Source organism: Pleurodeles waltl, chromosome 7 (genome assembly GCF_031143425.1).
Source record: "Pleurodeles waltl isolate 20211129_DDA chromosome 7, aPleWal1.hap1.20221129, whole genome shotgun sequence".
In the NCBI taxonomy this organism is placed as follows: domain Eukaryota; kingdom Metazoa; phylum Chordata; class Amphibia; order Caudata; family Salamandridae; genus Pleurodeles; species Pleurodeles waltl.
In genome coordinates, this window is record NC_090446.1 from 966,834,267 (window position 1) to 966,861,872 (window position 27,606).

General features: G+C 44.1%; 1 protein-coding gene across 5 annotated transcripts in view; it reads left to right on the forward strand.

Moving 5' to 3' along the window:
• Positions 1-27,606, forward strand: part of CARD14 (caspase recruitment domain family member 14) — a 469,582-nt gene that overhangs the window by 305,853 nt on the left and 136,123 nt on the right. For all 5 annotated transcript variants that reach the window (XM_069199720.1, XM_069199715.1, XM_069199719.1 and 2 more), the window contains 4 exons: positions 9,760-9,983; positions 10,644-10,781; positions 25,475-25,800; positions 26,569-26,739. In XM_069199720.1, coding sequence (XP_069055821.1) covers positions 9,773-9,983; positions 10,644-10,781; positions 25,475-25,800; positions 26,569-26,739 — 846 coding nt within the window. In that variant the 5' untranslated portion in view covers positions 9,760-9,772. The remainder of the gene's footprint in view (positions 1-9,759; positions 9,984-10,643; positions 10,782-25,474; positions 25,801-26,568; positions 26,740-27,606) is intronic.

Genomic DNA, 27,606 nt, shown 5'->3' on the forward strand with positions numbered 1-27,606 from the left:
CTGAATAAAATGTATGTGAGCTAGTTCCTTGTCATATTCATCACATCTGTGCCTAAAAAAAACTCACTGGGCCAGATCATCTCAGACCACATCACACCAATACTTCATGAATAGGGCTTCTAGTCTCTTCACTCACATCTTCAACATCTGGCCCACACTGTACCAGAGCTCATTGGAGCCTGCCCTGGCGCCTCAGAACTCTGGTGTGACCATGTCTGCTTTGTTTATCTTGAAGAACGCTGATTTTTACATTTTTTTAAATAACCAAATTTTATTGAGTTTAACATTACACAACATCATCCACTGAGAGTTATAAATAGGTGACGGAATCATTCTGAACCAGAGCATCAGATAGTTGCAATCCTGTATCACGAGTATACAGTTTACATAATAAGCACACCATTTACCCTTATTTTGTCATGCTTTCGGGCATGTGCCAGGGCTTCATAAATTGGCTGCTCTTGGCGTGCTCACCAATCAACCCCTCTCTGCCATACCATTAGGCTGGGGAGGTTTAGGATGTTTCTGGTTACAGGCAGTATTGCCCTTAACAACCAAGTAATAGTTTGTGCTGAGCGAGATTCACCAATTCCGTCCAGGAGGCCCAGGAGTACTTCTCGAGGACCAAACTCAATCTGTTGGCCCAGCACCTCTGAAAGCCCATGACTCACCCCACTCCAAAGGGGTGTTAAAGCTGGACATGACCAGACCATATGGTAAAAGTCAGTAGCGGGAGTGAAGCAGCGTAGACATACTGTTTGGTCTGTATTGCCCATCGTCTGTAATTGCTGAAGGTATAAGTATGTCTCATGGAGATAATTCATCTGGACCATCCGTAGGCATGAGAAAATCTCCAGTTCCCTCGGGCCAGGGACGCCTCCCACCAATCCTCATTGTCCAACACACCCACCCAGTTTTCCCACCCACACCAGATCTGGTCCATTAATCATCAGGGAGTGGTAAATTGTTGAAATGGCACCTTTGCCTTCTCCTCCCATCAGAGGTTTCACCCCAAGGGTGCTCTATTTAGGAATCTGCTCGACTGCTAGTATGTGGGCTAGCAGTGCATGGCACAGCTGAAGATAGTGAAAAAATTGAGTGTGAGAAAGAAGATATTGGTCTTGCTGCTCTTGAAAGGTCATCAAGAACCCACCTTGGTGAATGTTACGTAGATAAGTAACACCTACGTGGTCTCCCAGCAGAAGAAGCCCTCCTGGTGCACCATCTGTTGTAGCCAAGTACCCCACCACAGTGATATCATGTCCAAGAGGCGAAGAGTCCATTGGGTAAGGTGTGAGGCCCCCTAAAGCAAAGCAGCTATACTTGGGTGCAGGAGGGTGTTGTGGAGGGTAAGTGCCAACCATATAGTAGGCCAAGATGCTCATTAAAGTTCAATCAATGCAATGCAACTCTATATGCTGGATCATCCCATCCTCCAGCAAACCATTTGTCCACCTGGACTAGATGTGCCGCAAGGTACTAGCCATACAAGTCTGGGTGCCAAGATCTCCGTCAAACATTGAGTCGAGCAGAGGCAATAGCCATACGATAACACCCACCTGCCCAGTCAAAGAATGTCAATTTCAAGGTAAGAGACCAAACCACGCACACGGAATTGGATGACCGTAGTTTGCCAGGTTGTATAGACACTAGGGGAGACACATCATTTAAAGACTGCAATATGCCCCAATGGGTTCAATGGAATATGGGACCACATGTGTAAATCATGATCAAGTGTTGAGGCGGAAATTTAGGGACCATGCCAGGTCTGGGAGGCTGGAGATGCAATTACCTAGGACACCAGTGTCGACCTGCAGCATCACCAGTTACTTCCACTAGAACTGACTTATTGACATTTACACGTAGACCAGATGCCTCAGAATAAAGTTGGAGTATCTCAAGACATCTAGGACCCAATGTTTGCGGGAAAGCAGAGCATCATATGCGAAGAGAGCAATCCGGTCCTGTACGCCACCCGTAGCTCCAGACCCAAACCTGCGTGTCACATCACATCAGGCACGCCAACCATTCTATGGTGAGGGTGAAAAGCAGTGGAGGAAGGGCGGGGAGAGAATTCCATTTACTCAAACCCATGCAGAGGGGGCTTTGCATAGCAGTCCCACCCATGTACAAAAGGTGGGCCGCACCCCCCACTTTGGAGCATGGCCTCAATAAACAACCACAAGTCTGTGTCGAACGTCTTTGTGAAAGTCAATAAGAAGGAGGTCCAGACTGCTCTCCAGTTGGGAGGACTGAGAACGGGCCAACTGCACTCTTCGGATACAGTGATGAGTGCTCCTACCAGGCATAAAGCCACACTGGTCCGGAAGGATGAGATAGCCAAGAGTCCGAGTTAGTCTGGTCACCAAAACCTTTGCAAATATTTTACTGTCAGCACTGATGAGGAAAATCAGGTGGTTTGAGCAATAGTCCACCGGTTGTCCCTCCTTCGGTATAACCACAATGGTGTCAGTACCAAGTCCAAAAGAAACGAGCCACCCTTCAGTGCCTCTCTGCAGAAGGCTAGCGGATGAGGTGTCAATATGTAGCGGTAGCGCTTAAAAAATTAGATGGGGAATCCGTCAAGTACCGGGGTCCTGCCAGGCTGAAGATCAGTTGTGACCTTCTCACTTTCCCCTGCTGATAGTGGTAGGTTTAGCTCTCTGAAGTATATGGCAGAGGCACATCCCTTAAAAGGGGATATGCAAGCTCGCCAGGTGGGGTCCGGTGTACCACCCCACTCTTGCTAAAAGGCCGCAAATGTTTTGCGATGGCAGGCAGCTCCTTGTGAAGGACGCCAAAGTAGTCCTTAATAGCAGGGACCACTCTTCTGAAAATCCCTGTAGTCACTAACCAATATAGCAGCTTGCCCAATTTATCTCCTGAGACATATACCGATTTGGTAGATGCCCTCCAGCATTGCTTGGCCCCCTCTAAGGAAACCTGTCACAGCTTAGATCTCGCCATCTCCAGAGGGCACATTACCTCTCCCGACCTTGCACTACCAGTGTGTCGTTCTAAAGCAAGGATCTGTATCTCCAGCTCCATTACCTGTGCCTGCTGCCACTGCTACCCACATAACCCTTGAGGTTTACTTGTTGCCCACAGGGCCCTCACGGAGGACCTAAGTATTGTTCTGTAAGAAGGCGTGGAGTTCCCTCTCCACAAAGTCTACGCAATCCTGGTCAGTTAAGTACCACGCGTTGAATATCCACATCAGGTGAGGGGTGTCATCAGGGGAGTCCCACTCAAGAAGGAGGGGAGCATGATCAGAGATGCCCTTTGGTAAAATCCAGATGCACTGCAATCTCAGCAAGTCACATGCCGGCAGCCAGAGAAGGTCGAACCTGGACTCAGTTTTATTGCCTGCAGACAGTGAGTGTGGGACTGCTGTGTGGACTGCTGAGAGGCCCATGGAGTCTGCCCATGCAGTAAGCCTAACAGAATGAGCCACCCTGCCCGGTCACGGAGTGTCCGACTTGTCCTATCCCCGCCAATCATGGTCATCCCTAGGGACAGGGTTGCCACTAAGAACTGGTGTGTGCACACGGCCAGAGGTGTGGGGAGCATACCAGGAAACAAAGTTGAACTGGGTATCCTTCAGGCGCCCCATCAATGCCAACATACCGCCCTTGTGGATCTGTATTGTGGATGCCACCATTGGAAAGGTTTTATGGAAAAGAATTGCAACCCCTCTTGATCCTTGAGCACAGCCGGCATGATAAACACGTTAATACCCAAATTGACCATGGAAAGGTCATAGAGCTCTCAGTAGGTGTGTTTCCTGAAGAAGGACCACATCCAGTTTGTACCTCTTAATATATCTCAAAACAGCATGCCTTTTAATACAGTCTAAAAGGCTATTTACATTCAAGGAGACAACTCCAATCGTGTAGGAGAAAAGTTATGTAGTGATAAAATAACTCAATAGGCCTCATAACCGAGGCAAAGGCAGTGTATAAGTGTTCAAGATTCTGCCCCGAGATCAGAACTGTTGCTGTGGAGGGCTTAGGTATTGATTGCCTGAAAGAAAAACAAGTAAATCAACATCCCTGAATAGAACAACATACTCCCCCCCCCTAATGGCCCTCCCTCCCCTGTACTTCCTACCTCAAAGCATCTGTCAACCCTATAAAGAGCATTATATAATCAAACTCCGGGGGAAAAGAAGAAGCACATGGTCCAGACTCCACTCGCTCTTGCCAGGATAATTTTGCATGACAGCAACATTCAACAAACGAAAGATGAGACCCCATATACAAAAAGCTGAGAGTACATCTTTTGTCTCCATTACAGTTTAGTTGTTCGGCTGTTAATGATACATTACCAATGCCAGTCAGGCCTCATGCACTACAATATCCTGGATCAAGGGCTGTATAGTATCCTTAGTAGTTCTTTCACATGGCAGTCAATGCAGAGAGTCCGGCAAGCTCTCTGTAGACTTAGTAATTGCTGGGGTATCAGAAAGGGATGCGTCCTGATCCACAAGGTGCAGCACTTTGCCAGCCAGAGTCAGACTTGTTGAAGCTCTTTTCGTGCCTTGGGACGACCAATTCTTCTGGGTTCTATTGAGCTCCGTGTAGGGTTCCCGGGCAGGACGTGATGGAGGGTGTTCCCTTGTTTCGGATCCCACTGGGTTCGCAGAGCCCGATGGATGCAGCGGTCGCTGCTCTGTCACCTATTTCCAGGCTTGTTCAGAGTGTTGAAGGGGTGTTGAAGAAGTGGAGGAGACAAAAATGATTTAAACCAGGTGGGAAAAAGGAGCATGTAGCAGATATTGAGTGCTTGGAGTTTTTGTTTTACCTCCTGGAAGGAGCGACAGCGTTGCTGAACTGCACTGGTATAATCTAGGCAGAACAAAATTTAGGCATCAGAGGTTTTCAGGTCAGGCCCAAGCCTCACAGAGAATGGCATTGCAATCTCAATGGTTGATGATGTGTGCCATGACAGAACGGGGAGGGGCACCTAGGTAAGGCTTCTTTGCCAGGGCTCGGTGTGCCTGCTCTAAAATGAAGCAGCGGGATAACTTGTCAGCCAGAACCCATGATCAAACCCATTCATCTAGAAGATAGTCCATTTTGAATCCTTCAACTCCCTTTGGCAAGCCAATGAGGCACAAATTGTTCCTGCGCAAGTGAGTTTCAGCATCTTCCACCTGATCGTCCAGAACTGCGACAGTAATTGTGAAACTTGCAGCTTAAGGGTACCACATCGGCTTCAGTTGTCAATATTTGTGCCTCCGCCTCTGTAACCCTCTTGGCCACCTTGTTATGATCCTGTTGTAAATGTGAGAGGTTGACACGGATGCCATCCACTTTGGATTTTACTGTCTCTCTGGAATCCTGGATTGCTCTAACGATGGCCCCACAGGGGGCTGAGTCGATAGTTTCGGCATTGGTTTCCCCATTGCACCTGTATTGTCTGTTGTGGAAAAGGGGATTAGGAAGGGAACAGCTGGGAAGGAGACCTGCAGGAAGCAAAAGGTTAAAACACAAAACATCAAAATGACATCTCATGAAATCAGTACCATGCTACAACTCTAAGCTTTGTGATTTCTAAAAACATAAAACAACTCTGGAATAGTTCTAAAACTGACTAAGCTTTAGATGACCGAATACCTGAGGAGGAAACAAGAAAAGTTAAATAGAACTTTCAGATTCAAGTACTTTCTTTAGCATGAGAATCATAAAAACACTCTGAGCAAATTTCTAAACAATCATATGAATCTCCATTTAAGAATACATATCAGTAACACACAGCATTACATCTAGAACTCTGGTCTTGTTGTATTCTTCTCAAAAACACATTGGAAAGTAAATTGTGCACATAGCCAATCTTCAAAAGAGTACTGAACACCATAAAGGATTGTGCACCATAAAATCACACAACGTAGATTCAAGGAATAAATCACGCAACTTATCAATTCGAAAATGCTACCAAGGAACTGACTTAGAATGGTAGCGCACAGTAATTTACATTATTTGTTTACAAGGAAAGAATTGCGCGTCTTGCCGATTCGAACACCACCTTCACACTGCCAAGAAATGGTAGCGCGCAATGAGTATCATGAATTAACCACAAAGAAAGAATTGCGCATCTTGCCGATTCGAATGCCACCATGAAAATGCCTCGTAGATGGTAGCGTACAATGAATTTCAAGAATCACACACAGAGAAAGAATCACGCATATTTCCGATTCGAAAACTACCATGAAAATGCCAAGAAATGGTAGCGCACAATGAATAACATGAAAAGCACTCAAGAAAAGAATTGCGCGTCTTGCTGATTCGAATGCCACCAATAAAATGCCTCGGAAATGGTAGCGTACAATGAATATCAAGAATCACACATAAGGAAGGGAATCGCGCATGTTGCCAATTCGAATGCCACCATGAAACTGTCCAGAAATGGTAGCGCACAATGAATAACATGAAAAGCACTCAAGGAAAAGAACTGCGCGTCTTGCCGATTCGAATGCCACCATTAAAATGCCTCGGAAATGGTAGCGTACAATGAATATCAAGAATTTCACACGAGGATGGAATCGCACATGTTGCCGATTCGGATGTCACCATGAAACTGCCAAAGAAATGGTAGCGTACAGTGAATATCAAGAATTACACACCAAGAAAGAATCGCGTGCTTTGCTGATTCAAATGCTACCATGAAACTGTGAAAGAATGGTAGCACACAATGAATAACATTAATTAATCTCAAGGATAGAATCGCGCGTCTTGCCGATTCGAAAGCGTGCATTAAAATGCCAGGAAAGTTTTAAATACACAATTACACTCGCATGAACAAAAACATTGTTAATGTCTGGAATTAGGCCCAAGAATTAGAGCGTCATCGAATACGGGGTCGGGGCCCAGCCCAACCTCCCCATTACCTCCCTGACTAAGAATCACCACTGAAGAACGAAGCACAGAGGCCTGGAAGGTCAAGGTAGGCCACCGGAACAGGAGCTCAGGAAGTTGCTGCTGCTCTGCACCGGGACCTCTGAATAGTGAGCACGTGGAGCTGGGCTGACTCCCTTTTATAGTGTTTTGGCCCAGCCCACAGCCACACCCAAGCATGCTGTAGGGAAAGCTTCTAGAAGGCCCTGGAAAAGGACCACACCCTGACTTACTCTGAAATCCTGCAGCAATACATTGCAAATGTACAGTATTTATAAGCACATTAAAAATGAATCTTTTGGATTGAATTCTGCAATGCAAAAGGTTAAACAATAACATATCATTACAATGCATAGATTACATTATCTTGAGAGAGTTTGGTTTTTGCATTCTAGACGCCCGTAGAGTGCGCACTGTCCTGGTGTTGACAAACAGATTTCGAGGTGCTGGCCCGCTTGCCACAGAGCAGCATAAGCAGCCTGCTCCAAGGAATGCAGAGGATTATCTGTTGAGGTCACCCTCTTGGCATTGAAAGGGGATTCTAAGTGAATCGCATAAGCCCGCAACACTGACCCACTTGCCCCAAGGCAGCACAAGCAGTCAGTGGGGGTGTAGTAGTATGGGGGAACTTCAGGGGGAGGAGGGTCCCTTCAATGCCTGCCATATGGACAAAGTTCAAGGAGTGGGCCACTACACAGCGAACAGTGATCATACCAGCCCACCAGCAGCTTCTCAGCTGCAGCCGCAGGGAGCAGTAGCTGTTCAGAGCAAGGTGTCTCAGCACACAAGGTGTACCAGGTAAGTAACACGGGCCTCACAATCTCACAGATCTCCGCCTAGAATCATATCATCATACCCTTAGGCTAGAAGAGAGTAACCTAAGGTGTACAAGCCTGGGAAGGCAGCAAGCGTGGTTCAGGCGGGAGGAGAGCACTACTGCTCCAGGCTGTATAATACGCTGAGCAGGTTTATAGGGGCCCTGAGTATTAACTGCCTCTCCCCCATTGAGAACTTCAAGTCTTGGTAGCTCTGCCTCACTGCAGCCGTGTCAGTTTCAGAAAGTCAAACCAAGAGGACCCCTAGTTCCCCCCAGGGCATCCCACTCACCCATTCATGCAGGGCTGCATTGTGCGGGGCCTCAGGAAGTCCAGCTGGGCCTCGTGATTCAGCCCGCAGGCATGTCTCCTGGGAGTGGTCTGGTCTGTCTCAGATGTTCTGCAGTTGGAAGATGGCTCAGCTGCACCACGTGGCAGGACTGCGTGTAAAGTAGGCAGTGGGAGGGTGGGGTCAGGGATTACAGTCACAGATAGGGTTCACCCTCGGCACCCAGCCACCCAGGTTACACAGGGCCTGTGTTGTGGATCATAGGGGTGGGTGGGCCTCCTCAATATATCTTCGCCATGCTCACCTCAATATTGTGTGCTACAGTGGACATCCAAGCGACCTCACCTGGCCTGCACAGGTGCCTTTCTCTCATAGGGGAGGGCTCTTGCAGGCAGGCCCAGAGAGGCTAGTCATCCTCAATTGCCGTGTCTTCAGCGACCACTGACGGGGAATGCCTTGTCCACCATTAAGATTGTCGCTCGGCTCCTGGGCAGGTCACTCTGTGCAGCCGCTGCCCCCTGTCCTTGGTCAAAGGGGAGATACTGGAAGCCCCAAGTGCATCCCAACAATAGGGGGTTCAGCAAGAGGGGGTCCTAGTGGATGCTGTCAGACAGGACTGAGGAGAAAAGTAAAAAGGTAGTTTACCCTAATAACCTTACTATACCTGGGTAAACTAGAACATTTGGTACACAACCTTTCCAAAAATTAACAATAACATGTGTTTGATGTGACCACAATGCAACCATCTCTTTTGTGGATTAGCGTATAAAGTAGATATCAAAAGAGAGTGGAAGGACAATTGGAGTACATCTTCGATGAATTGAAATGGTTGAAAACATTGTTTATGTTTATGTATTTTTTTTTGTCTTAATATGTTTTGTATAGTATGTAATTTTGTCTAGCAATGTTTTTGACATGTCTAATATTGTTTGATCTAGGCTACTATATCGTCTGATTAAATATTATTAAATGAAGTGTAGAAATTGATTGTTCTTCCAGTGATTGATTTAGGGTTTCACTGGTGTACTGATGATGACATTCTTTCCTACTATTGCACCACATTTTGTATAAATATTCAGACAGGACTGAAGCGGATTACATGTGGGCGGCGAGAGCTCGGTTAAAGTTTGACCGCCATGTTTGCATTCTTGGCCATGCCCCCACTCCCCGTTTTTTTTTAAGCCTCTTCTCAAATCTGGTTTCCATAATCAACTATTCTGGTCGCACCTTTCTGACTTGAGTCATCTTTTTGGAGATCTGGCTCCCAGAACCCTAGGCAACATTCTAGAATGGACCTTCAGGGCCGCACACATTAGTGTGATTACCCAGGGACTCAGTATTCCAAATGTGGCCTCCAGAAGTGAACAGAATTCTCCAGATGTTGTTTTCATAACTACTCACAGTACCCCAGACTCCAGAACTAGAGGCATTAGTCCAGGCAAGTTCGAGCAACTGATTTGCATATGCAGTGATAAAAACAAACTCTATTTTTTTGCTGGGTACACCTTTTCTTTGAAGCTCAATTTCATATTGACTACTACCCAATAGTATTCCTATACTATTTAGCCCCAATAATGTCACCCCCTGTGATGAATCCAACATGCTTCTTTAACATAGTTGTCTCTATGAACTGATCTCTGTCTTTCCAGATTTTCAATCAATTAATGAGACAGTAGACACAGCCCTTTTGTTATGTTTTGAAAACGTCAGTAATTTGATTACCGTAAAACATAGATTCTATTTTTTTCTCTATTTATAGTTGGAAACTGACCATGGCGACTGGAACACGTGAAGATTTAGAGCTGAATGCCCTGGATGAGGAGGAGCTATGGGAAATGATTGAGCGTCATCGCTACAAAATAGTAAAATTCCTGAGCCCGGCTCGCCTTACCCCCTACTTGCGGCAAGCCAGGGTGATGGATCACCTGGATGAGGAGGAGGTGCTGCACAACTCCAGGTTAACTAACAGCGCCATGAGGGCAGGTGAGAGCACTCACAATAGAGATCACACTCAGTCGGATGTTATGGCCATGCCCACAGGTGCACACCTGCAGACAGCCTAACACAGGTGTCCCAGCATTGCCTGTTGTGCAGCTTAGTCACCCTAAAAGTAACATACATACGTGGACCTTAGTGGCAACAGAGCAGAGTGCAATAGTGGGCTTTTTTGTATGGGATATGCTGTCCTAAGATCTCCTTCTTCTATTCTCCTTTCCTTGTATTCCCTTCCTTCCTTTACCCATTACCTTTTACTCTCTGTCTTGACCCCCATTTTCTGCCACAGAAAGTAGCTTGCCATCTCTTGCCCACTTACTGTCATTCATTCGTTTTTTTACATCCTCAGAGGGGAATATGGAGGCTTTGCAAGTGGCTGCTGCCTCTGAAAGGCAGTCACATGACCAGCAGAATACAACATGATTGGCGCTGCCCTGCCTAACATGTAACTGACTCTACCTGACCCTGATGATCATTCAAGAAGGATTTCTTGTAAACGTGTGTCTCCAGATGTAGTAGTCGATGAGACCTCCATTTCTCTATTCTGTGCACGACAGCAGGAGAATCTCCTTAAAGTAGAGCTTCAAAGTAACTGTACTTGAATGAATTACCCAAAGGCACTGCCAACTGTGTCCCTTTCCTCTGCAGGTCACTTGTTGGATCTCCTGCAAAAACGTGGTAAGAATGGGGCCATTGCATTCCTGGAGAGCCTGAAGCTTCACAAACCTGAGATCTACACCACGATAACGGGCAAGGAGCCTTCTCTCAACCTCAGCAGCTTCAGTGGTAAGTGAGCGGCATGCTTGCATGTGCAATAACACACTCTGAGATTGAATGCATGGTTTCATGGCTCAGTAAAGGACTAATGGCGAGATTTGTGTGGGTACTACATACCCCAGTGCTAATGAGGTGACCTCTACATCCTCGGCATTTGAAGCCACCAGTCCTAAATGTCATGGACAATACCGCCACCTGTTGGATTTGTGTGTCAAGAGTAGGCATGGAGATTGTCCGCACTTGCCTTTTATCGTGCCTCAAATTATAGGTTACTGAATCACAATAGGAGCCATTAGGCTTGTTTTCTACAAACAGAACTGTTCAGACATTAATGTAATGTGTGCAGACTCTAATTCTTTGTACTATAGTTCTATGTCTGTAGCATGAATTGGAAATAATTTAGTTTCCTGTAGTATGATTTCCACTGCAATCCTGTCCTTCAACTTCAAATAGCAAGAGTATACTAATCATGTAAACCTGTAGCAATTATCAAGCCGCAAAAGCAATGTCAAATGGGGTTAACTTGGCTTTTGTTAAAGTTTCAAATGCTGTACATACTCCTACCATCAACTGATCTATCTACCTCTTAGCAGTACCTTACGTACTCTGACTACAACATGGCAATAACTCACATACTTTTACCATCATTGGGTCCGCCTAATATTTAGTACTAACACACATACTTCTACTATCTGTGGACACAACTATTACTTAGTAATACCACACATACTCCTACCATCAGTGGATCCAACTACTACTTAGCAGCACCTTACATTCCCCTTCCATCAGTAGATCCAATTACTATTTAGTAGTACCTTACAAACACCTACCATCAGTGGATTCAGTTACTGCTTAACAATAATTCAGAAGTGAACCAATTTTGTTACTTCTACTTTTGCAGCATGACGTTGTTAAAATTGCTAATATTTTGCATACTTCTGTCACCTGAAGATGCAGCCATCGGTTAGAAGGAATTTGTGAGGCACATACATTTGTAACAGAGACCAGGCTGCAAAACTAGTTTTACAGGTATGTAACTTCCTCTAGTATGTTTTAGAGACTTGCATTCCATTAAAACTCCTTGGGTTATGCATGCGCCCAGAGATTGAGGAATTGCTCGGTGTGCGGTATCAAAAGAGAGAGAAAGAGGGCAAGAGACGAAAGAGCATTCACTGAGGAATCAACAGAGTTACACAATAGTAATTGTTCATTAAAGCAATGAGACCGAGCTGCAGCGAATGACGTTCTAAACTTGAGGGCTCTTAACCAGACATGTACACAAAACCCTGTTGGGTTTTACAGATTAATGATCACAGGATCATTATGTGCACAAGACACAAAAATTGTGAAATTGTGGTGCATTGTAGTAAGTGTTATGTACTGTGTCAGTGATTGTAGTTTTACGTTTTTAAGTTAAGCTTAACACCGGAGTTTACAAAGGTGGTTACGCTTCGGATGAGCTTTTGTAAGCCTGAGGTAAAGTGTTCAAAACTTTAGGAGCATAGATTGCCTACTTCTCTTTTGCTTTTTGCTCGCTTTTGGAAGGTGACGGACAGGAATTCGACTTATGTAAGGGGCATTTGCAAAGTGCTAACAGTTGACGTGACAAAGACTTCTTGATGCTGGAAAAATTCTGTTCCTCACATAACCTGTTCTCAGAGCAATGCAACATAGCTGTATATGTTAAAGCTGTTGTGATGGGAAAGGTAGGCTTATACCTGCTTTTGGTTTTATGTTGTAATTTGCACCTTTAGTGGATCATTCCGTTCTTCTGTAAGTTGCAAGAAGAATGCTTCAGATAGGTTTCTGGCCAGATAACTTCGTGTCTATAAAAAGCTAAGGAGTTACAGCTGCTGGCCTTAAAATTCTGCTCCTGAAAGGGAAAAAGCTTTGACACAACACATTTTCTTGCTGACGTATTTTACGAATGCAAGTCTTCACTTAAATAAGTTGTGTTCAAAGTAAGAAAAATGGAAGAAACACGAGAAATCAAATTTACGATATTGTTTTTAGCTGCATGTATTAAAGTAAGTCTGTTGCCCAAGTTTGGAACATAAGTTACACAAAAACAATATTAGCCTTCAACTGATTGCTTGATCGATTATTCATCCTTTGTGCATTCTTCCATCTAGGAAACTTGACTAACTATTTATTTGACACTTAATATCTACTATTCAGTCCATGTTTCAATGAGAGCAGAAGGGAGAGGATATAACAGCACTAAAATGACTGCTCATAACTATAAGGAATCTTTCATTACACCTAGGGAGAGTCAAAGCATGTTTAGTAATAAAGATTAGCCTTGGGCACACAACAGAGAATGTTGTTTACTGTATATAAATTATTTCTGGTGGATAACCCACGAAGCGCTGTCAGTCGTAGGGAGATTTATAATTAATTTCTGCACTAACAGCTTGTTTAACATACTGCATTAATATTCCACCAGAATATTGAGGAAAATGAACGTAGGACCAAAATTGTGAGAACAAAAATATTGTGAAGGCATAGTTAAAGAACCGTTATAGTTAGTTGAACTGTAACATTTTAATCTTAAAAGCCACTGAAATTCACCTGTTATAGTTATCTCAAGTAACCATAACTCACGGCCTGCCATGCACAGGATTGTCATCAACTATGTTATTTCAGATGTTGCAGTGATGTTATCAGTGATGTCCTAGGTCATGTCATGAGTGATGTAATGTTGGGGGTAGGGGCTGCTGCATTCCCTGTAGCCCCCCACAACATAAAAAAATGCTTGTTGTGCCCTTGTCTCTTCTAGGGACATCACTCAACTGAGGAAAACAGCCCTCAAAAGACATCATGAGGCATTCCTTCAAGGAGCATTGAATAATAAATAAGCAGCTCATGCAGCTTCATACACAGTGTTCTCACCTCACTCGCTATACTACATTAACTACATAACTCGCAACTCTGCCATGTACTGTGTACAAAGCTGCATGACTTTTGTTAATTTGAAGGTGGTGTGTTAAGATAAAATGTGAGTTATAAGTAATACTGTGTATGTAGGTGGGCAACTTACCGTAATGTGAAGGTGTTGTGTAATTTGTACATTAAAGTAATAACTATAACTTTAGAATTTCTAAAGTTTGTGTAGTTTAAGTATGGGTTGCGCAGAAAGAATAAAGTTGTCCTAACTATAACATATCTGTAACCTTCAGTTTCTTCATGGAATATAAGGATTATACAAAAACGAAGAGAGAACTTCGGGTAATTCCAAAGTTTAGATGGAGAGCAGCTCGAGTATAGAGCACCCTACAACACCGACAACAAAAACAGACATTTGAAGTGAGCAAATGTAAAGTGTCACTGGTGTTGTAGGGTGCTATATACTGCAGCTGCTCTTCACCTAAACGTGGGATCTACCTAGAGTTCTCTCTTCTTTTTTGTATAGATTATGTGTCACCCTATGCCTGAAAGAGTATTGTTTTGAGATATATATGTATCAGTATTTTGTCCATGATATTCCTAATCTATATCGAGGTGTAATACTGCCTTTGGCACTATGTTTTGGATTTGTAGCGCACACAACTGCTTTGAGCTGGTGTGACAGGGAAGCTGGAGCCTTAAACCTGACCCTCTTAGGGATCGGGAGGCAGTGTAAGGTTTTAAGATGTGCAGAAATGGATATGTGTCTTGGAGACACAGAGTAGGATGGCCTGAAAGCATAGGGGTGACTAGATCATGTACATTGCCATTGTCCAGGTGAGAGATCATAATTACCTGGCCAACATTTTTGTGGATTAATGAGATAGGAGAGGCCAAATGTTTTTCATACAACATAAAAGGCAGACAACAGGTGTCAAGAGCTTTAATCTGTGTTTCCATGGAGAGCATACTGTCAAGTCAGAAGCCAAGGTTTTTCACCACTTCCTTAGAGGGAGGTGGAGGGCAGATTCAGTTGGGCGATCAGCCTGGGACCACAAGCTAGACTGATTACCAGTCACCATAATTTCCATTTTTCACCTTTCAGGTAAGGCAATTAAGGCTCATCCAGTTTGCCACAACAACTGGGCAGTTACAAAAATGAGTGGTATAAGTAGGAATATCCATGGACGTTGATTCACCAAAATGTCAGAGGTAGTGGAAGTGACATCACACACCCTTTGACCTTAATGACATTTCAGGAAATGACATCATATGACATTTGACCCTGAATCTTTCCAGGAGGTGATGGCATGTGAACTTAATCCTGAGGACAACACAGTAACTGACATCACTGAAATTCCATAATAACTGTGTCATTGATATGAAAATTTAGAAGTTAAAAGTTAGATAAATATTCTTTTATGAAGCAGTTACTTTATATATATATATATATATATATATATATATATATGTATATATATATATATATATATATATATATATATATATATATATACATATATATGCATATATATATATATATATATATATACATATATATAGATATATATATATATACTCATGCACATATGCACACACACATATATACACTTATACACACACACATATATATTATATATATAGACACAGATATATTCATACAACTTATTCTTTCCCTTCTCTTGACAACCGTTTACCTGTATTCATATTTAAATATTTAAACTTATCTTGGTTGTATCTCCTTTTCGTCTAAATTGTATATTTCTACTTGCTTTTTGCTAGTCTTTTTGTGAAGTGCTCTGATGGCCTTTGGGCCTTGTGTATCCTACACAAATCTACAAAAATAAAAAAATGCACTTTTTATAAATAAAATCATTCATATTTTGTATACCAATGAAGTATCAAAGTCTAAATAACTTATTATCCAATCTGGTGGAAAGGTTCTGAATTTAGCAGCGTTTCAGAGTTCTAATGGCACATTTCCACACGTTTAACAGTACCCAGTCCTCTTCATTGAGTTTTTTTATATTAATTGTTTTTATTGGTTTCAAGCCAGTACAAGCAAGTACAGACAATGGCAAAACAATGTCTAAGAAAATGTGCCAATAGTTTGTTATCAAGGCTGTAAAACTTTACCTATTAAGGCAGGACGTATTATCTATTAACAAAACAAAGATCATACAGTGACATGTCAAACTTTCACCACCCAACCTCCCACCACCGTTGCCTCCCTTATCAGTAGAAAAAAACAATACAAAACATCAGGAAAGAAAAGTAAGATTAGAGAAGAAGAAAGTAGAAATTCTTAACCTCCCTGGGACTCATTTCAGTGAAAGCTGTGGGCAATCCTTTTAGAGGGGGTCCAATTCCATCCCCTCACCCCGGTCCATATCCCACCCTTGAGTAGGGCACGGAACGCCATCATAAAGCTACAGGCAGTCATAGAGAGTTAGCCAATATCTTTTCCTAGAGGAGGGAGGTGATCCTCAAGTTTAAATATAATATGTTCGCAGGAGACAATAAGGTTCATTTCCCCAAGCCATGTGTCAATCAAAGGGAGTGTTATCATCTTCTAGTGTTGAAGAAGACATTGGCCCTCATTACGAGTCTGGCGATCGTAAGACCGACAGACCCACGGTGGCGGACTCACCGCTGAGGCGCCTGCGGTGATGGCCAAACCGTAATACTCCATCCACCCCGCTGCTTTTCCATGGTCTGTCGGGCTGGAGGTGAGCACCTCTGGCCCGGCGGATGCCGTAATACCACTAGTATCCTGTCACCGGAGTACTCCCACACACACATCCACATACCCGCACACATGCACCCACATGCTCCCACACACAAACACACCCTCACTCACCCATGCACTTGCGTCATAAACCCCCATTTACACTAACATACATACACAAACACCGCACTCACGCATGCAGGGCATACATACATTCAGACCTTCCTTCCTCTGCACCGCATTCACTTACTTACCCGCTCTCCCCGCCCACTGATACACATGCACCCGCTCTCCCTGTTCACTCACTCAAACACGCACCCCTGCCCCTGTCCACTCACACAAACACTCCCCCATCTGCTTACATACACATGCATACACGCAACCATCCCCTTCCATCCACTCAATCGAACTCAGTCGCTCACTCACCTCTCTCCCCATCCACAAACACTCACACACACCCCTCCCCCATGCACAATCAGTCACAGACGCAGACAGAAACCCACGAACACCCCCACGCACTCACAACATTCACACGCACTCACACACACACACACCCTCCTCTGTCGGACGATACACTTACCTCGTCCATTTAGGAGGTTGTCTGGGAGGGGACAGGTCCCGGCACTTTCACTACCGGCAGCGCCCCGCCATCAGGACACCGTCATAATACGGCATGTGCCGTCCTTTTGGCATGGCAGTGCCGGCAGTGGAACCGCCTCTTCCCCGCTGACCACCAGCACAACAGGTGTCGGAATTTCACCCGATTTCAGGCAGAATTCCAAAATCTCTCATAATAGGGCGGTCTTAAGACCACCAGCACTGGCGGTCTTTTGGCGCCCGCGGCTTCGGCGGTCTTACGAAAAAAACAGCGAAGTCGTAATGAGGGCAATTGTTTGGCGATCAGCAGTTCTGTAGAGTATCATCTGCCTAAATGCGGGAAGAGTTCTGGGTAAGGAGAGAAATTGTGAAGTAGCACAGTTGCACCTCGTAGGTCCCCTGTAATCCCTGAATGTGCACACAACTCCACCCGTACCACCTTCCAGTATGTCCCCAGTGAAATCCCAAAGTATATGCACAATGTTTCTGCTTGCTTTCTTACATCTCCAACAAGAGGGATCAGCGGAGAGCCTCATCTTGTGTAGTCTGTATGCGGACCAGTGCCACCTATGTAAGATCTTGAAGCATGCTAATTTAGTCTGGCCCTGCCTAAATATTCATTGAGACGCCTGAGGAGGGCAGATAAGTCTTCTTCCATGTAGTCAAGGGAAAGTCGTGTGGTCCACCACTCCTTGAGATTGCCCCATATTGGAACAGAAAAGATTGAGTTTATGAGAAGTTTGTATGGTCTGAAGACCACTCCATTTTAGGATCTCCATTATAGAAAGCAGAATTGTATGGGAGATGCCATCAGAGCAAAAGGTGTGCCTCTCGGTGTGGCATGTAAACAGTGGGACAATTGAAGGTATCTCTAAGACCGTTATGCTGATAGTCCGCATGAGGCACAGGCCTCCTCAAATGATTGCACTTGACCATCCTTCTATAAGTGGGTGAATGTGGAATATCTCTCTACTAACAAAACCGTCCAGATGGGTTCCCTGGTGCCTATCCGAACTTTGCCATTACCCCACAAAGGCACACCTATATGTAGTCCCCCATCTACTCCCAGGACTCTGTGGGCTTTACACCATGCATAGGCGGTGGCCCCAAGGGTTGGCTTTGATCAGCTGTTGTTTATCCTTCAAACAGAGAAAACCAAAGCATCCTGCCTTTCCCATCACACATTTCTCAATAGACGCCCATCTCAGTGTTTCATTTGAGCCTTTCCTCCCAGCTACTGCATTTTAAGGCTCGATAGGCAGGGTGAAACTAATGGTAGGATCGCAATTGTCTGTAGTGAATCTTCTAAATGCACATCGTTGCCATCTGTTTTTCCAAACTGTGAGAGCCTGGCTTTTTCCTTAATGCTATGACTAACCTTTTCCTTCACCCCAAATCTCCTTTATAGACCCCCAGGTCCCTATGCTCAATTCCTTCAAGCTCTTCCAGAGGTAATCACCAGATTAGACATAAATAAGCCGAATTTCACTCTTCTTGGTGATTTCAATCTCCATATGGATGATCCGAGTGATAATGCCTTCCAAACACTACTCCACAATATGGCCTCTCTACAGCTGCTTCAGCAAGTAGAAGGCTGGACTCATGATAAGGGCCACACCATTGACCTTGTCTTTAGCAACAATAGGAACCTACGGGTTCAAACCCTCTCCCCTTGACCTGGTCAGATCATTACCTCATTCCTTTTACCCTACCCATGTTCTCCCATCCTCTCCAGTCCCTCTTCCCCTGGCTACACAACTGGACCAGCCCTGGTCCAAACTCAACCTGGAGAATTGGCTAGAGTTCCTGAAAACTACTAAACCTGATACATTGTATACTGTTGATTTAGCCGCCCACCATTTCAATGAGTGGTTGGCTAACTCATTTAATGAGGCTCTTCTGGTAAGTTGGCAAAAGATGTTCAGCGAACCTATAAGTCCACTTGTTTCACTGCTGATTTATTGTCCAGGAAGAAAGAATGCAAGCTTCTAGAAAGAAGACGGAGGAAGATGTATGATGCGACCAGTAGAGCAGAATATAGGAACTCTATTAGGCATTATCATGCGGCGATGGAAGCATCTCAAGCTGTCTTCTACTCCACTAAAATCACCAATGTTTCCAGCTCTTTGAAAGGAATCTTTAAGATTCAAAACTAAATCATTGAGCCTACACAGTCGGCTCCTCTTCAATGGCATTGGATGTACATTGCGAATAATTGGCCTATTTCTTTCGGAAAAAGATGATGGACATCTATTCCTCCTTCCCTAATACTTCTGATTTGGCAGACTTGTGCCCTAGCGAACAGCCTCTGGACCTTCAAGAATGTCCCCTTTTGGCTTTTCTCCATCTCACGTTGTGTATGGTTAAGGATCTCTTAAATACTTTAAAATCAGGTTCGCCCCATGATCTTAATCCTCTCTACATTGTTCGCCAAGGGTTCGATGTTATTTTCCCCAGTATTGACAGATCTATTCAATCTCTCCCTGTCTTGCGGGTTGGTTCCTCAGCAATGGACACATGCAATTGTTAGGCAACCTTTAAGGAAACCCAAGTTAGGCCCTTCTAAACTGACCAATTATAGGCCAATCTCCCTGTTACCTGGAGTCTTTAAGCTGCTAGAAAAATATGTTAAGAAAAATCTCTCCACCTTTTTTTAATCGAAGGAACTCCTTCACTCCTTTTGCCTTCTACATAGTACAGAAACAGCGCTGTTGGCAGTGATCGAGGTACTCGGGCACTTCCTAAATGAAGGAGGATTGGCAGTCATTATCCTGTTAGACCTCAGTTTAGCCTTCAAGACCGTTGACCATCTCACTCTCTAGCAGAGAATTTCTAAAGTCGGTATTTGGGGCAGAGCACTAGATTGGCTCTCCTCCTTCTTGCAAAATTGCTCTTTTCAGGTCCAGGATCAGCCTTTCCTCTGAGCTTGCCTTCCATCCTGTTGTGGAGTGCCCCAGGGCTCTTCCTTGAGCCCTACATTGTTTAATCTCTATTTACACCTTCTGGCTGATATAGTTTGATCATGCGGGCATTCGCTGGTTGCGTATGCCGGCAGCAGACAGCTGGTCATGTCAATTTCCCTGGACTTAAATTCTGGTCACTTATCTTTGACTTTTTGTCTTCAGGAAATAGCCAGCTGGATGGCTGGTTGAATACTGAAACTCAATGATACAAAATAGAGGTTATGTTGTTGAGCAATAATCCCAGTAATTCGGACGAGTTCCTTCCCAGACGGTATGAGTAAACTGCCCACTCTTAAAAATTCAATAAAGATCCTCAGGATCTGGCTCGATTCCAGCATCACTATAGATCTTCAAGGTAAAAAAACTTTCCACCAGCTGTCATGGTATTTTGAAATTGCTGCAGAAAGTTTTGGACCGCCTTCCTTTTACCACCAGAAGAGTGATTGTTCAGGCCCTTGTGTTATCCCTGTTCTTAGGCTCACCTTTTTTATGTTGTCAGGAGGCTGCAGGTTGTGCAGAATGCTGCTGAATGTCTCTTGATGAATGTTCCTAAACATTTGTTGGCCACCAAGGCTTTGAGAGACCTACACTGGCATTCTATGGATCGCAGAGTGCAGTTTAAGTCCCTTAGCATCATGCATAGGGCAATCAGTAATAAGGGCCCCTCTGTGTTAAGATCTTTAGCCTCCCCATATCTCCGGTGGAGAGCCCTTCCACCTTCATCAGTCCATTTACTGAAGGTCCCCAGGATTTGCAGATCCTGCTGGGGTGGCCGGACCATTTTCTTTTTTGGCCCCCAGACTCTGGAACACTTTACTCTTGGGATTGTGTCGTCTGCAGCGTAAGCTTGCTTTCCACATGGCTTCGAAGACCTGGCTTTTTAGCATTTGAATCCCCCTGCCAACCCTTTTCTGACCACCCACAGTGTCGGTGGCAGCGCTGGGAGGCCTCAGGGTAGCAATGCACTATATATGACCTCAAGAATAAACTAAGAGTGAAAGAGAAGTTATGGGTGTGCAAGTTGAAAAGACAGCCAATAAGGTTCAGAATTGGCCAACTTGAGGCCTCAGCATTCTGTACTAGCATAGAGTTTGTTCAGTTTCAGTCGTGCCATCACCCTCCACCCATCCCCCACCCCCCAAAGAAATAGTCTGAGCATACACAAGAAACATATTTTGCTAGTTTGGTGGAGAAACACAATTTTTAGTTCTCCCCGCCAGTCCTCTTTGAGCCTAAATGCATGGTGTTTTTTTTTCTCCCAGAGGCCTAGCTCATGACCCCTTTCAACTGGGAACATGAAAGTAATGGAATATTTACTGAAAGGCCTTTTAAAGTAAGCTTTGTCAGCATAGAGCTTTTTAGTAAATGTATGTCCAACCTCGGTTTAAGATGCCCATTTGAACACTAACATTTCCTGGGGCTAAATCTTTGTTGAGGGAGGCAGACTCACTGGCTTAAGTCACAGCACCCCAGCTTTGGATATTGCCCATGCATGCAGTGCCAATGCGATAAATGGGCAGTCACATAGGGAGGAGTGGTCAGAGTCCCCCCCCAAAAAGATGTGGGTACCTGCACTTTTTCTTTTTACAAGTTAAACCCTTCATCTAAAGTGGCTGGAGGTACTGCAAACAGAGCTAGGTTGGAAGTCGATGTAGAGGGCTCTTCACAGAAGAGCTCGAGAAGCTAAACCAGCACTCTGGAGGTGTCTGCAGAAAGAAGCCTGAGCAGTGGACAAGCTGCAGTGAATTAAGAACAGAGCATGTTCACTTTAATGAAACTCCTTTATGGATCTTCAATTGGACTGCCAAGATTGGATTATTGCATGAACTGCACCACACACGCTCTGGAACTTTCACTAATATCTATTTGTCTTTAGACAATACTGTTTAAATATTAACATTTAAAAATAAATTTGACTATTTAGTCCATTTGTTTAAAAAAGTAAACTGTTCGTTTTCCCTATCACCCTAGAAGAGGTTGCCAACTGGCTTGCATAGTGCCTCTTGGTAAGTTCTGCTTGTGCACACAGCTCAAAATAGTGTACACAAAGACACTGCATTGCTGCACACCAAACAACTTAACTGGAGGGGAAATTGGTTTGCTAAACCCAACAATTCGATAGGGTAAATATATCTGCTCTGTTACCTATTTATATGCTCCTTGTCTCTGTCCTGAAAGCTTCTTTTGACAAGCAATAGAAATGCTCATCCAAGAATGTCAGGGGGACATTCTCATAGGAGACAATCTGAATATTGTCATAAACAGGTCACTAGATAGATTCCAAAGAGGGCGGGATAGATTGGCTATGGCAGGGTAACACCAGCTTTTGGCTTCAGAGCTTTGGCCTGATTGGTATTTGGAGAGTGCAACATCCAATAAAGACTATACTTGTTATGTAGCTGCTTATAAGACCCATGCACATATAGATCATTTCCTCTCATCCTGTTCTTTGTCACCTCGAATTGACTAGCCCAACAGAGGCAACAGCTCTCTGTCAGATCATGCACCACTGTCCCTGTCTTTGTTAATGCCTGGCAGCGAGATACCCACACAATATTGGAGAGTATACGACACCATCCTACAAGGAAAGCCATAATGACTGACATAGCACACATCATCAACAAGTTTCTTGACAAAAACAGAGTCTTATACCTCCCTGAACACTAACAGGGATTTTATAAAGGCTGTAGTCAAGGGAGAATTATTGCTCACAATCCAATCCTCAATAGGGAGAGGTGGGAGAAGAAAACCCATTTGGAAGCATGGTGCAAGGACATGGCAGTGAGGTCTCCGGTTAGGGTGCTGGACCCTAATAGAGCAGAATACTTCCTACTGAAATGCAGACCGTGCTACAGTGATGGTAAAAACAGAACTGGAAAGCTGTTGACCTGTAGATTAAGAGCCAACAGAAAGAGGAAGAATCTCAAGCATAAAAGACACAATAAGTAAAGTCACATCACAAGATCAGGAAATCATGGGTTGTTTCAGGGAATAATACAAGTTCCTGTATTCCCGAGAAGATTTATCGAGCAGCAAGATAAATTATTTGCATGACATCCTCCTTACTAGGATCACAAAGGAACAGGCTGCCCCATTGCAAGCCCCTGCACAGGTTGATGAGGTACTAATGGTAATTGGGAGACTGAAGACAGGTAATGCACAGGAGATAGTTGAACGCACACTCCTGTTTTACAAGACCTTTTCTAAACGTCTTGCCTCAGCCATGACCCAGCTTTACTACAGCTTTGTCTCCACCACAGGGACTACCAAAACTATGTCACATGCTCTAATCACAGTGATTTCAAAACCTGTCAGGGACACACAGCTGTGTGGCTCCTGCTGTACAGTATCCGTATTGATTGCAGACATCAAGATTTTTACATAGATACCGGCAGGCACGCAGGAAAGGTTATGTCAGGCTTGATTTAGCCTGAGTGGTCAGGCTTTGAGTGGTCTCTCCTGGATGGATCGTAGAGCAGCCTATAAAATGACATCCCTCCCTGGTATTCTTTATACTTTTGCAGTTCTCCTACTTCCAGTTGAAGATTGATCGTCCGCTGAATACCAAACTCCGTGACAATTTTGTTTGGAAAGGGAATCAATTCAGAGCAGCCTCCCAAAGGTTGAAAAACCATTCTAAGGTAGGGTGAGTCAGAATTTCAAACATTAAAAGACACCATCAAGCCTCCTAGCGGTGGTATCTGGTAGAGTTGGTCCAAGTGGAATCAGAGATACACAGGTGCTTTCTGGACCAAACAATAGTGGGAGTATATGTTGGCCTAGTCCTGGGATGCCTAAAAAAGACAGGGTGTGGGGGTTATACTCTTCCCAGATCATGACGGAAATGTTAGAGTTGCAGAAAAGGTTGCTGTGAGGAAGACACTCACTACATTTTCTTTCCCTATGAACCCCTCTTCTGGGCAAACCCAAATTCATGCCAGCTCTTGGAGATTGAAGCTTTGCACTCTGGAGAGTTAAAGAGTTAAGAGGCTGGGAAACTTGTTTGAGGGAGTGGAAATGCAATCCTTTTGAGCATTTACTCATAATATAGAATTATTGAGAAAGAGTGCTACAGATAAACCCAGTATAGACTCTAGGCTCTGAACCTCGCAGCAAAGACTCAGGCTTGCAGACCACTCACCAGATTTGAGCAGTGGCTACAATTTTAAAAATGCATTTTTGAAATTGACATGTAACGCACACATGCCCCTTTGGCATATGTGCGCCTTACATGTCCTGAAATATTTTTTGGGGGTGCAGCAGAGGGGGCCTTAGGCCCCCAGCACCCTGGGGTTTGGCATTTCCTAAATTGCGAATTGCAGTTAGGAATTCGCAATTTGGGAAATGCAAAAAATGTGTAGATATGGGCCTACAGGCCAATAGGTGCAAATAGCATTTGCGATTTTTAAGAAATCACTATTACCGAATCGCAAATATGATACATTGTATTTTGCGAATCAGAAATAGCGATTTCCTAAAAATCCCTATTTCCGAATCGCAAATGCCTTTTTTGTTACATCTGGCCCTTGGTGTGTTAAACACCGAAATGAGCATTTTATTACTCACAAACCCGTATTGGGTGCTATTTATCGCACCGTATAAATAACTAATCCCAGGGTATCGTAATTTACCAGGTGTGATAAATAGCACCCTTACTTGTAATCAGGTCCCTAGTAATAATCCTTTCATGTTTCACAATATTACGGTCCAGAATAAAGATAAAAGCAAAAAATAAAGCACTATACCCCCAAGTGAATTTTTGTATCGAAGGCAACTAAAGGAAGCTATAATGAAAAACGGGAAACCCAACAGGATCTTAGGCAAGAGCCGTGTTGTAATGATGGTAGTGCAACTTATTTTGTAAAGCTGCACACAGTCCCACTGGCACAGTTCATGTGAATGTTGAGGGACACATTTAGAAAACTTCTAAGCTCAAATTGGTAATGCTATAATTATGCCCAAATATGGAATAAGCAGAGGAGTAGATTGATTTACTGAGGAGGCCCAGCGCATTTCCTGAGTTTTTCAAATTTAAATCAAAATCTGAAATCCTCGACAACCTTTGAATTGCATTCAGGCAAATAAATCACTTTATGACGTGTCAGCCAGTAGATAACTCTCTTATGTATAAATTCAATAAGGTTTGATTGTGTTGGCTGAGGCTTTTCCTGGACATTCACTGACAAGATGGCGTTTAGTTATAATTATATGTGAAGTCTACAGACTTCGAATCAGTCTCTGTATTCCTTTTCATAGCTCTACCAGACAGTATTGTTAACACTTAACATATCTCGCAGCCCCAGGCAATGATGCTGCATGTCTCCTATGTTGTTTTCTTTGGTTGTGGACCTCCGTATCTCTGCTGTCCATTCATTGTTAAACTCATCTCACTTGAATACCTCAAGTCATTTGAAATATAAGTAGAATTACATTTGCAGAAGTGCTTGAGATTTTCCCTTGGTGAACCTGGCGAACCAACAAGAATTGACAGCGTTTTGAGACTCCTTTCTCTCTCTCTTTGTTCACAGGCCTCATCGAGACATCTAAGCTAACTGAGTTTCTGGTCAAGGCAGCAGAGAGCGTGCAGGAGGAGCTGACGGAGGAGAGGCGCCTGCGCTCCTACCTGCTGCAGCAGTGCCAGAAGCAAAAGGAGAAGCTGGCACAGCTGGACGGGCAAAGTCACTCATTGCAGAGCCTCGAGGCCGAGTTGCACCGTATGCGCCGCGATTACCACAATGTTGCCCGTGAGGTGGCGAAGTTGAAAGAGGAGAAGTATGAGCTGTCCATGCGCTATGCCAATGCCGTGCAGGAGAAGGACCTCGCCATGAGCAGGGTTCGCGAGCTGCTGGAGCAGGTAAAGGCGCATAGTTCCACAGGAGGAAATGAGGCCAGAAACTTCCTTTCCAGAAATGTGTTTGCAGGCATGCACAGAGAGCCTGATGTGTGGCAAACTGCCAGCAGCACCGTATGGAAAATGGGAAAGCTCCCTCAAGTCCATTTCCTCTGAAAGGGCAGGAGGGCTGGGACAAGTTCATTAACATTTCAGGTGCATTCTATTTCTCTTTGAGCGTTCTCATGTTCTTCCCATCACTAACCTGTCTCGGCTCCCTTCCTCTCTGTCATTCTGTACATCTCCTTGTTCTTTTTCTTTTTAATTTCTGTTTTACACCTTATTTGTCTGTTCTTCGCCCTTTCTCTTCTTTGTCTGCATCTCTTCTCTCCAGCTCTACATTTCCTGTCCCTTTCTTTGCTTCCTTCTCTCACTCACTACACTTCCTTTCTCTGCCCTTTCTGTGCTTTCTCCTGCTATCCCACCACCTGCTACACACCTATTTGTCTACACCTACAGTCTCTTTTCTCCCTCCCTGTCCTGATTTATTTATCTTCTACTTCATCTTTATTTTTCACTGTTCCTAGATTTTGGTTCTATCCACATTATCTTCTCCATCATTCTGTCTGTTCCTATTCTTACATTTTCCCTTACTTTTACCTATCTTTGCCTTCTTCCCTGTACTTCCTTCCCCTGGCTCTTTTGTCACCTGCATCATTCCTGTTTTTCTTTTTTTGCTGCCTGATTGGTATTCTCTACCATCTCACTCTGTACTCTTTTGCACCTGTACAGATATCTTCTTTGAAAGATAACCTTCATCGGGTGGAGATGGCTCTGTACTGCGAGAAGAAGCGCTCCCTGAGGCTTAGGGACAACCTGCAGCCGGAGGATGGCCAGTTTCTTAAACTAAAAGAAGAGAATGAGAGGCTGAATCGGTTACGTGGTGATAAGGACATGGAACTGGTAAAGAGAAATGCAACTAGTAGCCCTCGCCTCGCTTCTTAGTGTTTTCTGCTTTATTCACACATCTTAGCTACCTTCAAGCAAACATTGCAAAGCCAGTAGGTCTGGCTTCAATATTTAACTTGATATCCCATTTGAGGCAACAGCACAATGTTGTCATCCACATGTAGATGGCCCTGCTGTGTCTGCACCAGCAGAGTGCAGTTGCACAAGCCATTAATAGATGGCCCTGTTGAGTCAGGAGCATATGTTTGCATTAATACACGGTGTTATTATAAGTCCCCTTTGCATCAGTAGTACAAAAGTGCAGTTTAAGGTATTGAGAGATTTTAAGGGGTCAGATGGCGGGATATAGGTGTAGAAAAGGTTTTAGGATTCGGAAATGGGTGGATGTAGAGGTATTGAGGAGTTTCAAGGTTCAGGAGTGGGTGGAGTGTAGGGGCAGAAATGGCTTTTAGGGTTCAGAGATTAATGTAGTTTAAGGGCCAGGGATGAGTTTACTTTAGGTGTAGGAAGGGGTATTTCGATTTCTAGGATGGGTGGAGTTTAAAGGTAGGAAGGGCTTTTATAGGGTTCAGGGATAGATGTAGTTTAGGCATGGTAAGATGTGTTTTGGGGCAGGAATGGATGATGTTTAGTGGTTGTAAGGGGTCACGATGGATGGTCTTTCGATTTGGAGAGGAGTCAGGGATTAAAAGCATACAAAGTCATTGCTTAGCAGTGTAAAATATATACATCTGAAATTAGGTCCCTTGAAGCAAAGCACTGAAATAAGTACTTCCAACAAAATTGTTTCTGCTCCAAAAAGAGATCGACACAGCAGCAAAGCGATGACTGAAGGAGACCTAACCGAACAAGCCAATGTCT